The sequence below is a fragment of the Nothobranchius furzeri genome, chromosome 3, assembly GCF_043380555.1.
Source record: "Nothobranchius furzeri strain GRZ-AD chromosome 3, NfurGRZ-RIMD1, whole genome shotgun sequence".
NCBI classification, from domain to species: Eukaryota; Metazoa; Chordata; class Actinopteri; order Cyprinodontiformes; family Nothobranchiidae; genus Nothobranchius; species Nothobranchius furzeri.
This window is the reverse complement of record NC_091743.1, coordinates 31249036-31265542: the sequence shown is the minus strand read 5'-3', so window position 1 is coordinate 31265542 and position 16507 is coordinate 31249036. Positions and strand designations below refer to the sequence as shown.

Sequence of the window (16507 nt, the reverse complement as noted above, 5' to 3'; positions counted from 1 at the left end):
TGTTGCACGAAGCACAATTTCACATCATTCTGGGTCCATTTGTGTGAAAACAAGGTCCAATCAGGCTGAAACGTTACAGAAAAGTAGAATCTATTGAGTTGTAATTGACCTGAACGTTTCATGATAATAGCACTTTCCTAAGGGGGTCAAACCATGTCCCAAAGGTCACCGGATCTGGTGTCAATTTAAAGAAGTAGTCCAGTTACACATTTGTGGGCTTATAACTTGGCTTCTGAATGTCCTAGAGAGATCAGGTTTGTTTCAGAGTACTCCAATCAACAGCCCCTACAACCACTAAAAGGAATGGAGTCATTAGCACTTATGGTTTGTAAATGGCACCCAGAATTATGTTGCACGAAGCACAATTTCACATCATTCTGGGTCCATTTTTATGTGAAAACAAGGTCCAATCAGGCTGAAACGTTACAAGAAGGTAGAATCTATTGAGTTGTAAGTGATCTGAACGTTTCATGATGATCGCACATTCCTATAGGGGGTCAAACCATGTCCCAAAGGTCACCGGGCCTGGTGTCACTTTAAAGAAGTAGTCCAGTTACAACTTTGTGGGCTTATAACTTGGCTTCTGAATGTCCCAGAGAGGTCAGATTTGTTTTAGTGTACTCCAATCAACAGCCCCTACAACCACAAAAAGGAATGGAGTCATTAGCACTTATGGTTTGTAAATGGCACCCAGAATTATGTTGCACAAAGCACAATTTCACATCATTCTGGGTCCATTTGTGTGAAAACAAGGTCCAAGCAGGGTGAATTGTTACAAGAAGGTAGAATCTATTGAGTTGTAAGTGATCTGAACGTTTCATGATGATCGCACATTCCTATAGCGGGTCAAACCATGTCCCAAAGGTCACCGGGCCTGGTGTCACTTTAAAGAAGTAGTCCAGTTACAACTTTGTGGGCTTATAACTTGGCTTCTGAATGTCCTAGAGAGGTCAGGTTTGTTTTAGAGTACTCCAATTAACAGCCCCCTTACCCCAAAAAGGAATGGAGTCATTAGCACTTATGGTTTTTAAATGTCACCCAGAATTATGTTGCACGAAGCACAATTTCACATCATTCTGGGTTCATTTGTGTGAAAACAAGGTCCAATCAGGCTGAAACGTTACAGGAAGGTAGAATCTATTGAGTTGTAAGTGATCTGAACGTTTCATGATGATAGCACTTTCCTAAGGGGGTCAAACCATGTCCCAAAGGTCACCGGATCTGGTGTCAATTTAAAGAAGTAGTCCAGTTACAACTTTGTGGGCTTATAACTTGGTTTCTGAATGTCCTAGAGAGGTCAGGTTTGTCTTAGTGTACTCCATTCAACAGCCCCTACAACCACAAATAGGAATGGAGTCATTAGCACTCATGGTTTGTAAATGGCACCCAGAATTATGTTGCACAAAGCACAATTTCACATCATTCTGGGTCCATTTGTGTGAAAACAAGGTCCAATCAGGCTGAAACGTTACAGGAAGGTAGAATCTATTGAGTTGTAAGTGATCTGAACGTTTCATGATGATCGCACATTCCTATAGGGGGTCAAACCATGTCCCAAAGGTCACCGGGCCTGGTGTCACTTTAAATAAGTAGTCCAGTTACACATTTGTGGGCTTATAACTTGGCTTCTGAATGTCCTAGAGAGATCAGGTTTGTTTTAATGTACTCCAACCAACAGCCCCTACAACCACAAAAAGGAATGGAGTCATTAGCACTTATGGTTTTTAAATGGCACCCAGAGTTATGTTGCACGAAGCACAATTTCACATCTTTCTGGGTCCATTTGTGTGAAAACAAGGTCCAATCAGGCTGAAACATTACAAGAAGGTAGAATCTATTGAGTTGTAAGTGATCTGAACGTTTCATGATGATCGCACATTCCTATAGGGGGTCAAACCATGTCCCAAAGGTCACCGGGCCTGGTGTCACTTTAAAGAAGTAGTCCAGCTACACCTTTGTGGGCTTATAACTTGGCTTCTGAATGTCCTAGAGAGGTCAGGTTTTTTTTAGAGTACTCCAATCCACAGCCCCCATTACCACTAAAAGGAATGGAGTCATTAGCACTTATGGTTTTTAAATGGCACCCAGAATTATGTTGCACGAAGCACAATTTCACATCATTCTGGGTTCATTTGTGTGAAAATAAGGTCCAATCAGGCTGAAACGTTGCAAGAAGGTAGAATCTATTGAGTTGTAAGTGATCTGAACGTTTCATGATGATCGCACATTCCTATAGGGGGTAAAACCATGTCCCAAAGGTCACCGGATCTGGTGTCAACTTAAAGAAGTAGTCCAGTTACACATTTGTGGGCTTATAACTTGGCTTCTGAATGTCCTAGAGAGATCAGGTTTGTTTTAGTATACTCCAATCAACAGCCCCTACAACCACAAAAAGGAATGGAGTCATTAGCACTTATGGTTTTTAAATGGCACCCAGAATTATGTTGCACGAAGCACAATTTCACATCATTCTGGGTTCATTTGTGTGAAAACAAGGTCCAATCAGGCTGAAACGTTACAGGAAGGTAGAATCTATTGAGTTGTAAGTGATCTGAACGTTTCCTAATGATAGCACTTTCCTAAGGGGGTCAAACCATGTCCCAAAGGTCACCGGATCTGGTGTCAATTTAAAGAAGTAGTCCAGTTACACATTTGTGGGCTTATAACTTGGCTACTGAATGTCCTAGAGAGATCAGGTTTGTTTTAATGTACTCCAATCCACAGCCCCCATTACCTCTAAAAGGAATGGAGTCATTAGCACTTATGGTTTTTAAATGGCACCCAGAATTATGTTGCACGAAGCACAATTTCACATCATTCTGGGTCCATTTGTGTGAAAACAAGGTCCAATCAGGCTGAAACGTCACAGAAAAGTAGAATCTATTGAGTTGTAAATGTTTCCTGTGTTTAATTATGATATCACATTCCTATAGGGGGTCAAACCATGTCCCAAAGGTCACCTGGCCTGGTGTCACTTCAAAGAAGTAGTCCAGTTACACCTTTGTGGGCTTATAACATTTCTTCTGAATGTCCTAGAGAGGTCAGGTTTGTTTTAGTGTACTCCAATCAACAGCCCCTACAACCACAAAATGGAATGGAGTCATTAGCACTTATGGTTTGTAAATGGCACCCAGAATTATGTTGCACGAAGAACAATTTCACATCATTCTGGGTCCATTTGTGTGAAAACAAGATCCAATCAGGCTGAAACGTTACAGGAAGGTAGAATCTATTGAGTTGTAAGTGATCTGAACGTTTCATGATGATCGCACATTCCTATAGGGGGTCAAACCATGTCCCAAAGGTCACCGGGCCTGGTGTCACTTTAAAGAAGTAGTCCAGTTACACCTTTGTGGGCTTATAACTTGGCTTCTGAATGTCCTAGAGAGGTCAGGTTTGTTTTAGTGTACTCCAATCAACAGCCCCTACAACCACAAAAAGGAATGGAGTTATTAGCACTTATGGTTTGTAAATGGCACCCAGAATTATGTTGCACAAAGCACAATTTCACATCATTCTGGGTCCATTTGTGTGAAAACAAGGTCCAATCAGGCTGAAACGTTACAGGAAGGTAGAATCTATTGAGTTGTAAGTGATCTGAACGTTTCATGATGATAGCACTTTCCTAAGGGGGTCAAACCATGTCCCAAAGGTCACCGGATCTGGTGTCAATTTAAAGAAGTAGTCCAGTTACACATTTGTGGGCTTATAACTTGGCTTCTGAATGTCCTAGAGAGATCAGGTTTGTTTTAGTATACTCCAATCAAAAGCCCCTACAACCAAAAAAAGGAATGGAGTCATTAGCACTTATGGTTTTTAAATGGCACCCAGAATTATGTTGCACGAAGCACAATTTCACATCATTCTGGGTCCATTTGTGTGAAAACAAGGTCCAATCAGGCTGAAACGTTACAGGAAGGTAGAATCTATTGAGTTGTAAGTGATCTAAACGTTTCATAATGATCGCACATTCCTATAGGGGGTCATACCATGTCCCAAAGGTCACCGGGCCTGGTGTCACTTTAAAGAAGTAGTCCAGTTACACCTTTGTGGGCTTATAACTTGGCTTCTGAATGTCCTAGAGAGGTCAGGTTTGTTTTAGAGTACTCCAATCCACAGCCCCCATTACCACTAAAAGGAATGGAGTCATTAGCACTTATGGTTTTTAAATGGCACCCAGAATTATGTTGCACGAAGCACAATTTCACATCATTCTGGGTCCATTTGTGTGAAAACAAGGTCCAATCAGGCTGAAACGTTACAAGAAGGTAGAATCTATTGAGTTGTAAGTGATCTGAACGTTTCATGATGATCGCACATTCCTATAGGGGGTCAAACCATGTCCCAAAGGTCACCGGGCCTGGTGTCACTTTAAAGTAGTCCAGTTACACATTTGTGGGCTTATAACTTGGCTTTTGAATATCCTTGTTAAAAGTCCGCTTTCCAGAGGAATAATGTTTGTGAACACCGTTTAGACTACATTACCCATGATGCACCTCGGTATCTGTACTTCCCGTTGGGAACGTGTTTAGCGCAGTTCAGCACAGCTGAAAGGTGTTGGATGATCAGCGTTTTTCTCGTGCGTTCCTGTGTGAGTTACCCTTGGTGTGCGTGTTTATCATGTGAGTATTATAAGATGAGATTGATGCTTATTTGACTTTATCTGTGAGTTGCTCTGTGTACATCACTAAGAAGCTAGTCCTGTTGCTAAGTTGCAGGTTTTGTTGGCCTACTTCAGGCAGCCTTGGTTGCAGCTTATATGGCATTCCATATACGACTCACTATCAAGTATGGTGGTTGGAGGTGGATAGAACTATTTTCTGTGTTTATTATCTGACCTGTAGAGATACTGTTTGCTAATGCATATACCAACAAGAAATTCATGTATGGTCTTAGGGTGGCATCTAGTGGCCATGAGGTTTATAGCAGATCATATAACTTCATGTTGGAAACCCACAGTGCTGTATAAGCGGTACATTGCTATTCATACTAATGGTTGTTCTTTCTGTTAACAGATTACCACACCCACATACTCCTGCACACTCACACTCCCTTTACCTGCATTCATAGATGGGAATGCAATTGCCTCACTTGTTGATGTCATCTGCTACCTCTTTAATAAAACTACTTGGACTACATCACTGTGGAGTGCAAATCCTTCTGACCGAGGACAACTCAGTTGAAGCGTGATCGGCAATCAGTGCAAACATTCAGTACAAGTGGTCCTTCGAGCCGGATTTGCCTTGGCTGAGTTCATGAGATGGAAAACCCTCAGGATGGAGGTGCATCGAGTAGCCCCCGTCCAAAACGGGAGAGGAAACTCCCGGGATATCTGGTGGACTATGAGCACAACCTAACTGAGCCACCCAACCCATCTAGAGCTCCAAGTAGTTCCAGTAGCTCTGACAATGAAGAGGAAGGGAGATGGCAGAGGATGGAATCCGCATGGAACAGTGTCCTCCAAACCATGAATCACCTTCAAGCGTCTATGGAGGACACTCATGGAACATTACTGAAGCGGGTGGAGCGTTTGGAGCAAGCTTCACAACCTAGCAGTGAGGTGATACATCGCACCATAGAGCCACTACCTGTACCAGAGCAGGACACCACAACACCTGCGAACATGCTGATGCCAGTGAAGGCATCTGCTCCATCACCTCCTCGTAAAGTGAGTTTTCACACTCAGCCAGTGCTGCACCCTGCCACTTATGTAGCTGCATCAACGCCACTCAGGAGACTTGGACGATGCACCGCTACACCCTTCGTGTACCAGAGATCGGAACATCATCTCCTTATAAACCGGCCAGGCCAGGTGCAGATATCACATCACGCAGCCTCAGCTAATCAGCCAAGACAACGTGCTTATCATGCAGTACAGCAGCTATCACAGGCTGGGGATCCAGTGAGTCTGCAGCAGACGTTACATCCAGCTGCTCCCGTCTTCCAAGCTAGACCTCCAGCTAATCCTGTGTACTTGCAGCAACCACCGGGTCCTGCTGATCCGACCTACCAACTTCCGCGTCCACCAGAACCTGTGACCCAGCCATCACAGTGGGCAGACGCTCAGCACCCTGTATCCAACATATTGCATCCTGAAGCTTTGCCTGATCCAGCTGGCAACCACCACGTTCCCGACCCGTCAGGAAGTGACCATTCATCATCTTCCTCTGCTGGACAATATAATCCACGGGTTGCCACATCTGAATCAGCCAGAGCGCCTCTACCAAACCTGATGGAAATGATGGTGGCATCTTCATATGGTATTCCAAAGCCTAGGCTGGTGGTCTTCAGGACGGGCAGAGAGAGTGACTTCGCCTTATTAAAGAAAGGGCTGGACAGCACCTTAGGGCCACATTCTCATCTGGGAGAAGATTACAAGTTTCAGGTCCTATTAGATCATCTAGAATATCCCAGCGCCCTACAGGTAGCCAAGCGCTACATCCACGACCGCACTCCCTATACTAGTGCAATGAGGGCGCTAGAGCAGAGGTATGGACAGCCAAGGCAGTTAGTCCAAAGTGAGCTTAGCACTATATTGAACTGCCCCCCTATTAGAACAGGAGACTCTCAAGCTATTGAGGACCTGTCCCTGTCCGTGTCCAGCCTGGTCGGGCTTCTCAGTACCATGGATGAAGTAGCAGCCAGTGAGCTTCATTGTGGTTCACATGTGGAAAGACTGCTTACCAAACTCCCCCTGAACTACAGAGACAGCTTCATCGAGTACTGTATTACCCGGGGGATCATCCGCACTGGCAGCAGCCGAACATACAATATGTACGACTTCTCAGAATGGCTTGAACGGAAATCCCAAGTCCTTCAGCTATCCAGACAAGCCTCTCACATGCCCTCTGACAGGCCACGCCCAGAGAAGAACCTACTCAAAGCCTTAGCAGGGCCCAAGTCACACAGCAAATCTGCTTCCATCTACTACGGCCCAAATCCAGCCCAAGCCAAGCTAAGACCAGGGGGAGGATCTACAGCTCCCAATCCGACAGTCCAACCTAAGAAGAGACAGAAGTTCAAACCTTATTGTCCATACTGTGAAGGGACAGAGCATTATCTGAATGGCTGTGATGGATTTAAAGGGCTAGACCTCAAAGCTATGGCTACCTGGATTACTGAGAAGGCCAAATGCTGGCGCTGTGGCCGTAAACATTCTCCAGAGCAGTGTACTCTAAAGAAGCCGTGCAGCACCTGTGGTGACCAGCATTTGTCTGTGCTCCATGACCTGGTTGAGGCCAAGAAGCGGGACCCTAACATACTAACTGTGAGTACTAGTATGGTTTACCTAGACTATTCAAGTCACTCAGGTCGAGTCATGCTTAAAGTAGTACCAATTCAACTACATCATGGTGGCAAATCTCTGGACACATTTGCTGTGCTTGATGACGGCTCAGAAAAGACTGTTGTGCTTCCTGCGGCAGTTGAATCTCTAGGTTTGGAGCAGGAGGAAGCAACACTCGCACTGCGAACTATCCGTCGAGATGTAATCCAGATGAAGGGAGGCTTTGTCTCATTTCAGGTGTCACCGAGAGCTAAGCCCAAAGTGAGGTACAAAGTAACACATGCATTCACAGCCGACCAGCTGAGTCTAGCTACTCAGTCATGTCCAGCTGAACAGCTGAAGAAGAAGTATCTTCACTTGCAGAAAGTCCAGATCAAAGGATTTAACCAGGTCCAACCTTTGGTGCTACTTGGCTCAGATAATGCTCATCTCATCACCCCTGTCCGTCCTGTCCTTAGGGGGTCATCTAAAGGGCCAGTAGCCGTCTGCACCAAGCTCGGATGGGCCATCCAGGGGCCAGCCAGTAGTATGCCTACATCTGAGGGGGAGCTGCAGTGCCTGAACATGTGTCTTTCTCCTGCAGAGGCCCTGCATCAAGATGTGAAGCGTTTGTGGCAACTAGATGTTCCCCCCTGTAGGACAGAGAAGGAGGTCACACGGTCAAAGGAGGACAGAGAGGCAGTGGCTACGTTGGAAACAAAGACCCTCAGAGTCCCAGTAGATGGTGTCGAGAGATATGCCACTCCTCTACTGAGAAGAAGAGACTTTCCACGTCTGTGTGTCTCCCCTGAAGCAGTAAAGGGCCTCCTCAGATCTACTGAACGTAAGCTGGCCAAGAACCCTGATCTGACCCATACATACAACCAGGAGATCCACAGGTTAGTAGAGTCTGGCTATGTTGCTAAGCTGAGCCCAGATGAGACACATAGCTCTTCTGAGTCATGGTATGTACCGCACCACATAGTACATCACAACAATAAGGCTAGAGTGGTCTTCAACTGTTCGTTTGAGTTTCAGGGGTCCGTCCTGAACCGCTGCCTCTTACCAGGACCTCCCATGGGACCCACTCTGCTGGGGGTATTACTCCGCTTCCGTCAACATCCTGTAGCCGTGAGTGGAGATATCAAAGCCATGTTTCATCAGGTTCGGCTGCTCCCAGAGGATTGTCCCCTGCTACGGTTTCTGTGGAGGGATTGTGAAACGGATCGGCCCCCAGACATATATGAGTGGAGAGTTTTGCCCTTCGGAACGACATGTAGCCCCTGCTGTGCTACGTTCGCCCTACAGAGACATGCGAGGGAGCACAAAGAAACCCACAAAGACATCTGTGACTCAGTCCACACAGCCTTCTACGTGGATAATTGTTTACAGTCCCTGTTCAACCCAGAAGAGGCAAAACAGCTCATCGACCGGATGAGAGATTTACTCATTCAGGGAGGATTTGATATACGACAGTGGGCGAGCAACGTGCCCGAAGTAGTTGCTCATCTGCCCGCTTCAGCTCGATCAGAGAGCTGTGAACTTTGGCTGAACTTCAAAGGTCTCGACTCACAAGAGTCAACGTTAGGACTTAGCTGGCACTGTCCGACAGATGTCCTGGGATATAAGCACCGCCCTATCACCTACTCCACGGTCACGCTGCGCAATGTGTACAAGGTACTAGCTACCCAGTATGACCCACTAGGGTATATTTGTCCCTACACTACAAGGGCCAAGCTGATTGTACAGGCCCTGTGGAGCACAGAAAGAGGGTGGGATGAGCCCATCGAAGGGAATCTACTTCAGTCCTGGCTTGAGTGGGAAGGCGAACTGTCACACCTTCAGCATGTCATCATTCCCCACTGCTACGCTCCTCCTCATAACTCCAGCAATGTGACATATGAAGCTCACGTATTCTGTGACGCATCGGAAAAGGCTTATGGGGCTGTGGCTTATCTCAGGGTAATTGAGCGGCAACGGCCCATCATCACATCATTCCTGATGGCTCGCTCCAGAGTGGCCCCACGCAAGCAGGTGTCAATGCCCCGGTTGGAGCTTTGCGCAGCACTCACAGGAGCCCAATTGGCCAGATTACTCCAGACAGAGCTTACTGTTCCCATACAGTCGATTTACCTGTGGACAGACTCTACCACGGTGCTGCAGTGGATCCAATCTAGCTCCTGTCGCTATAAGGTATTTGTGGGGACTCGAATCTGTGAAATACAGGAGCTGACATCTCCTGAACAGTGGCGATATGTGACCTCTGAGCTCAATCCTGCTGATGACATCACCAGAGGGAAACATCTCGCTGACCTAACAGCCCCCAATCGTTGGTCACATGGTCCACCTTTCCTATTACAAGCCGCTGACACTTGGCCTAAGCTGCCAACAGAGTTTCCAGCCTGCAATGAAGCAGAGCTCAGGAGGACTGCATTCTGTGGGCACGCTTCTGTATCCCCAACCTTGCCGGATCCAATGCAGTATGCCTCACTAGATAAGCTGATTGCTGCTACGTACCGGACCCTACACGGGGCGGCCGACACTCCTATTACAGCCGCGGAGCGACTGGAAACCAAGACCATGCTGCTCCGCTCAGCTCAGACCGACAGCTTCACAGAGGAGACCAAAGCCCTCCAGACCAGTCGCCCAGTCCGCTCAGACAGCCGTCTTAGCACGCTGTCCCCTGAATATGACAGTCTTACTGGTCTCATCAGAGTCGGAGGCCGCCTTCGTCAAGCCGCAGACTTAGATCCAGACAGTATTCATCCCATCGTACTAGCAGCTGAACATCCCCTGACCAAGCTCATCATAAGGACTTATGATGACCAGCTCCTTCACCCAGGTGCAGAGAGGCTATTTGCGGAGATAAGGCGCACCTATTGGATTCTCAGAGGACGTCAAGCCATTAAGAAACACCAGCACCAGTGTGTGGACTGTAGGAGATGGCGCGCCACACCTTCTACACCCAAGATGGCTGATTTACCTTCCTCACGGATGAGACTCTATAAACCCCCGTTCTGGTCAACGGGCGTAGACTGTTTCGGGCCATACACGATAAAGATAGGTCGTAGAAGAGAGAAACGCTGGGGAATTATCTACAAGTGTCTTACAACTAGATGTGTGCATCTCGATCTCCTCCCTAGTCTTGACACTGATTCCTTCCTTATGTCATTACGCAGATTTATCGCACGCAGAGGAAAGCCATACGAGATGTGGTCTGATCAAGGAACCAATTTCAGAGGTGGTCATAGAGAACTCCAAGCAGCATTTGAAAACATGGAGCCTGACCTCAAGCAGCAACTAGCCACGCAGGCTATCCACTTCTGCTTCAATCCCCCACACTCGCCTCATTTCGGAGGAGCCTGGGAAAGGGAAATCAGAGCAGTGAAGTCAGCTCTGCAAGTAGTCCTGAAGGACCAAGTTGTGGCAGAAGAAGTCCTACTCACAGCTCTCATAGAGGTTGAGGGCATTTTGAACTCAAAACCGCTTGGCTATGCATCGGCTGACATAGCCGACCCAGATCCCATCACACCAAATCTTCTCTTGATGGGGCGGCGTGATTCAGCACTACCCCAGGCAGTCTATGGCCCCTCAGGCACTCTTTCGACCAGAAGATGGATACACAGCCAGGTCATCAGTGACCACTTCTGGAAGCGGTTCATACAGAACTACCTCCCAGGACTGCAACTCCGACAGAAATGGAGGAAGTCCACTGACAACATGACCGTGGGACAAGCTGTTATGATTGTAGACTCTAATCTGCCTAGAGGCCTCTGGCCTGTGGGTACCATTTCCCAAGTTTTCCCAGGGACTGATGGTGTTGTTCGGGCTGCCGAAGTCAAGGTTAAAGACAGTCTCTATGTTCGCCCGGTGAATAAACTAGTGGGACTCCCCAAAGTCCCTGAGGACTTAGATGATACTGTTCCGCAATAGCTTGACTTTAGCATGTGTGTATTTGTATCCATACAAATACAGGGGCGGCTGTTAAAAGTCCGCTTTCCAGAGGAATAATGTTTGTGAACACCGTTTAGACTACATTACCCATGATGCACCTCGGTATCTGTACTTCCCGTTGGGAACGTGTTTAGCGCAGTTCAGCACAGCTGAAAGGTGTTGGATGATCAGCGTTTTTCTCGTGCGTTCCTGTGTGAGTTACCCTTGGTGTGCGTGTTTATCATGTGAGTATTATAAGATGAGATTGATGCTTATTTGACTTTATCTGTGAGTTGCTCTGTGTACATCACTAAGAAGCTAGTCCTGTTGCTAAGTTGCAGGTTTTGTTGGCCTACTTCAGGCAGCCTTGGTTGCAGCTTATATGGCATTCCATATACGACTCACTATCAAGTATGGTGGTTGGAGGTGGATATAACTATTTTCTGTGTTTATTATCTGACCTGTAGAGATACTGTTTGCTAATGCATATACCAACAAGAAATTCATGTATGGTCTTAGGGTGGCATCTAGTGGCCATGAGGTTTATAGCAGATCATATAACTTCATGTTGGAAACCCACAGTGCTGTATAAGCGGTACATTGCTATTCATACTAATGGTTGTTCTTTCTGTTAACAGATTACCACACCCACATACTCCTGCACACTCACACTCCCTTTACCTGCATTCATAGATGGGAATGCAATTGCCTCACTTGTTGATGTCATCTGCTACCTCTTTAATAAAACTACTTGGACTACATCACTGTGGAGTGCCAATCCTTCTGACCGAGGACAACTCAGTTGAAGCGTGATCGGCAATCAGTGCAAACATTCAGTACAATCCTAGAGAGGTCAGGTTTGTTTTAGAGTACTCCAATTAACAGCCCCCTTACCCCAAAAAGGAATGGAGTCATTAGCACTTATGGTTTTTAAATGTCACCCAGAATTATGTTGCACGAAGCACAATTTCACATCATTCTGAGTTCATTTGTGTGAAAACAAGGTCCAATCAGGCTGAAAGGTTACAGGAAGGTAGAATCTATTGAGTTGTAAGTGATCTGAACGTTTCATGATGATAGCACTTTCCTAAGGGGGTCAAACCATGTCCCAAAGGTCACCAGATCTGGTGTCAATTTAAAGAAGTAGTCCAGTTACACATTTGTGGGCTTATAACTTGGCTTCTGAATGTCCTAGAGAGATCAGGTTTGTTTTAGTGTACTCCAATCAACAGCCCCTACAACCACAAAAAGGAATGGAGTCATTAGCACTTATGGTTTGTAAATGGCACCCAGAATTATGTTGCACGAAGCACAATTTCACATCATTCTGGGTCCATTTGTGTGAAAACAAGGTCCAATCAGGCTGAAACGTTACAAGAAGGTAGAATCTATTGAGTTTAAGTGATCTGAACATTTCATGATGATCGCACATTCCTATAGCGGGTCAAACCATGTCCCAAAGGTCACCGGGCCTGGTGTCACTTTAAAGAAGTAGTCCAGTTACACCTTTGTGGGCTTATAACGTTTCTTCTGAATGTCCTAGAGAGGTCAGGTTTGTTTTAGAGTACTCCAATCCACAGCCCCCATTACCACTAAAAGGAATGGAGTCATTAGCACTTATGGTTTTTAAATGGCACCCAGAATTATGTTGCACGAAGCACAATTTCACATCATTCTGGGTCCATTTGTGTGAAAACAAGGTCCAATCAGGCTGAAACATTACAAGAAGGTAGAATCTATTGAGTTGTAAGTGATCTGAACGTTTCATGATGATCGCACATTCCTATAGGGGGTCAAACCATGTCCCAAAGGTCACCGGGCCTGGTGTCACTTTAAAGTAGTCCAGTTACACATTTGTGGGCTTATAACTTGGCTTTTGAATGTCCTAGAGAGGTCAGGTTTGTTTTAGTGTACTCCATTCAACAGCCCCTATAACCACAAATAGGAATGGAGTCATTAGCACTTATGGTTTGTAAATGGCACCCAGAATTATGTTGCACAAAGCACAATTTCACATCATTCTGGGTCCATTTGTGTGAAAACAAGGTCCAATCAGGCTGAAACGTTACAAGAAGGTAGAATCTATTGAGTTGTAAGTGATCTGAACGTCTCATGATGATCGCACATTCCTATAGGGGGTCAAACCATGTCCCAAAGGTCACCGGGCCTGGTGTCACTTTAAAGAAGTAGTCCAGTTACACATTTGTGGGCTTATAACTTGGCTTCTGAATGTCCTAGATAGATCAGGTTTGTTTTTAATGTACTCCAACCAACAGCCCCTACAACCACAAAAAGGAATGGAGTCATTAGCACTTATGGTTTTTAAATGGCACCCAGAGTTATGTTGCACGAAGCACAATTTCACATCTTTCTGGGTCCATTTGTGTGAAAACAAGGTCCAATCAGGCTGAAACGTTACAAGAAGGTAGAATCTATTGAGTTGTAAGTGATCTGAACGTTTCATGATGATCGCACATTCCTATAGGGGGTCAAACCATGTCCCAAAGGTCACCGGGCCTGGTGACACTTTAAAGAAGTAGTCCAGCTACACCTTTGTGGGCTTATAACTTGGCTTCTGAATGTCCTAGAGAGGTCAGGTTTGTTTTAGAGTACTCCAATCCACAGCCCCCATTACCACTAAAAGGAATGGAGTCATTAGCACTTATGGTTTGTAAATGGCACCCAGAATTATGTTGCACGAAGCACAATTTCACATCATTCTGGGTCCATTTGTGTGAAAACAAGGTCCAATCAGGCTGAAACGTTACAGGAAGGTAGAATCTATTGAGTTGTAAGTGATCTGAACGTTTCATGATGATAGCATTTTCCTAAGGGGGTCAAACCATGTCCCAAAGGTCACCGGGCCTGGTGTCAACATAAAGAAGTAGTCCAGTTACACATTTGTGGGCTTATAACTTGGCTTCTGAATGTCCTAGAGCGATCAGGTTTGTTTTAGTATACTCCAATCAACAGCCCCTACAACCACAAAAAGGAATGGAGTCATTAGCACTTATGGTTTTTAAATGGCACCCAGAATTATGTTGCACGAAGCACAATTTCACATCATTCTGGGTTCATTTGTGTGAAAACAAGGTCCAATCAGGCTGAAACGTTACAGGAAGGTAGAATCTATTGAGTTGTAAGTGATCTGAACGTTTCCTAATGATAGCACTTTCCTAAGGGGGTCAAACCATGTCCCAAAGGTCACCGGATCTGGTGTCAATTTAAAGAAGTAGTCCAGTTACACATTTGTGGGCTTATAACTTGGCTTCTGAATGTCCTAGAGAGATCAGGTTTGTTTTAATTTACTCCAAACAACAGCCCCTCCAACCACAAAAAGGAATGGAGTCATTAGCACTTATGGTTTATAAATGGCACCCAGAATTATGTTGCACGAAGCACAATTTCACATCATTCTGGGTCCATTTGTGTGAAAACAAGGTCCAATCAGGCTGAAACGTTACAAGAAGGTAGAATCTATTGAGTTGTAAGTGATCTGAACGTTTCACGATGATCGCACATTCCTATAGGGGGTAAAACCATGTCCCAAAGGTCACCGGGCCTGGTGTCACTTTAAAGAAGTAGTCCAGTTACACCTTTGTGGGCTTATAACTTGGCTTCTGAATGTGCTAGAGAGGTCAGGTTTGTTTTAGAGTACTCCAATCCACAGCCCCCATTACCACTAAAAGGAATGGAGTCATTAGCACTTATGGTTTTTAAATGGCACCCAGAATTATGTTGCACGAAGCACAATTTCACATCATTCTGGGTTCATTTGTGTGAAAACAAGGTCCAATCAGGCTGAAACGTGCAAGAAGGTAGAATCTATTGAGTTGTAAGTGATCTGAACGTTTCATGATGATCGCACATTCCTATGGGGGTAAAACCATGTCCCAAAGGTCACCGGAACTGGTGTCACTTTAAAGAAGTAGTCCAGTTACACATTTGTGGGCTTATAACTTGGCTTCTGAATGTCCTAGAGAGATCAGGTTTGTTTTAGTGTACTCCAATCAACAGCCCCTACAACCTCAAAAAGGATTGGAGTCATTAGCACTTATGGTTTTTAAATGGCACCCAGAATTATGTTGCACGAAGCACAATTTCACATCATTCTGGGTCCATTTGTGTGAAAACAAGGTCCAATCAGGCTGAAACGTTACAAGAAGGTAGAATCTATTGAGTTGTAAGTGATCTGAACGTTTCATGATGATCGCACATTCCTATAGGGGGTCAAACCATGTCCCAAAGGTCACCGGGCCTGGTGTCACTTTAAAGAAGTAGTCCAGTTACAACGTTGTGGGCTTATAACTTGGCTTCTGAATGTCCTAGAGAGGTCAGGTTTGTTTTAGAGTACTCCAATCCACAGCCCCCATTACCACTAAAAGGAATGGAGTCATTAGCACTTATGGTTTTTAAATGGCACCCAGAATTATGTTGCACGAAGGACAATTTCACATCATTCTGGGTCCATTTGTGTGAAAACAAGGTCCAATCAGGCTGAAACGTTACAAGAAGGTAGAATCTATTGAGTTGTAAGTGATCTGAACGTTTCATGATGATCGCACATTCCTATAGGGGGTCAAACCATGTCCCAAAGGTCACCGGGCCTGGTGACACTTTAAAGAAGTAGTCCAGCTACACCTTTGTGGGCTTATAACTTGGCTTCTGAATGTCCTAGAGAGGTCAGGTTTGTTTTAGAGTACTCCAATCCACAGCCCCCATTACCACTAAAAGGAATGGAGTCATTAGCACTTATGGTTTGTAAATGGCACCCAGAATTATGTTGCACGAAGCACAATTTCACATCATTCTGGGTCCATTTGTGTGAAAACAAGGTCCAATCAGGCTGAAACGTTACAGGAAGGTAGAATCTATTGAGTTGTAAGTGATCTGAACGTTTCATGATGATAGCATTTTCCTAAGGGGGTCAAACCATGTCCCAAAGGTCACCGGGCCTGGTGTCAACATAAAGAAGTAGTCCAGTTACACATTTGTGGGCTTATAACTTGGCTTCTGAATGTCCTAGAGCGATCAGGTTTGTTTTAGTATACTCCAATCAACAGCCCCTACAACCACAAAAAGGAATGGAGTCATTAGCACTTATGGTTTTTAAATGGCACCCAGAATTATGTTGCACGAAGCACAATTTCACATCATTCTGGGTTCATTTGTGTGAAAACAAGGTCCAATCAGGCTGAAACGTTACAGGAAGGTAGAATCTATTGAGTTGTAAGTGATCTGAACGTTTCCTAATGATAGCACTTTCCTAAGGGGGTCAAACCATGTCCCAAAGGTCACCGGATCTGGTGT

At 45.3% G+C, this 16507-nt stretch overlaps 1 protein-coding gene across 1 annotated transcript; it reads left to right on the top strand.

Annotated features, from left to right (window-relative positions):
* Positions 1–4433: 4433 nt before the first annotated feature.
* Positions 4434–12023, top strand: LOC129160550 (uncharacterized). Its single transcript, XM_070549781.1, has 3 exons — positions 4434–4622; positions 5016–11442; positions 11836–12023. The coding sequence occupies exon 2, from the start codon at positions 5261–5263 to the stop codon at positions 11195–11197; it is 5937 nt and encodes a 1978-aa protein (XP_070405882.1). The 5' UTR covers positions 4434–4622; positions 5016–5260; the 3' UTR covers positions 11198–11442; positions 11836–12023.
* The last annotated feature ends 4484 nt before the right edge of the window (positions 12024–16507 follow it).

Bases quoted from the DNA above. Each gene is read 5' to 3' on its own strand.
- LOC129160550 (XM_070549781.1), top strand. From the start codon at position 5,261: ATGGAAAACCCTCAGGATGGAGGTGCATCGAGTAGCCCCCGTCCAAAA.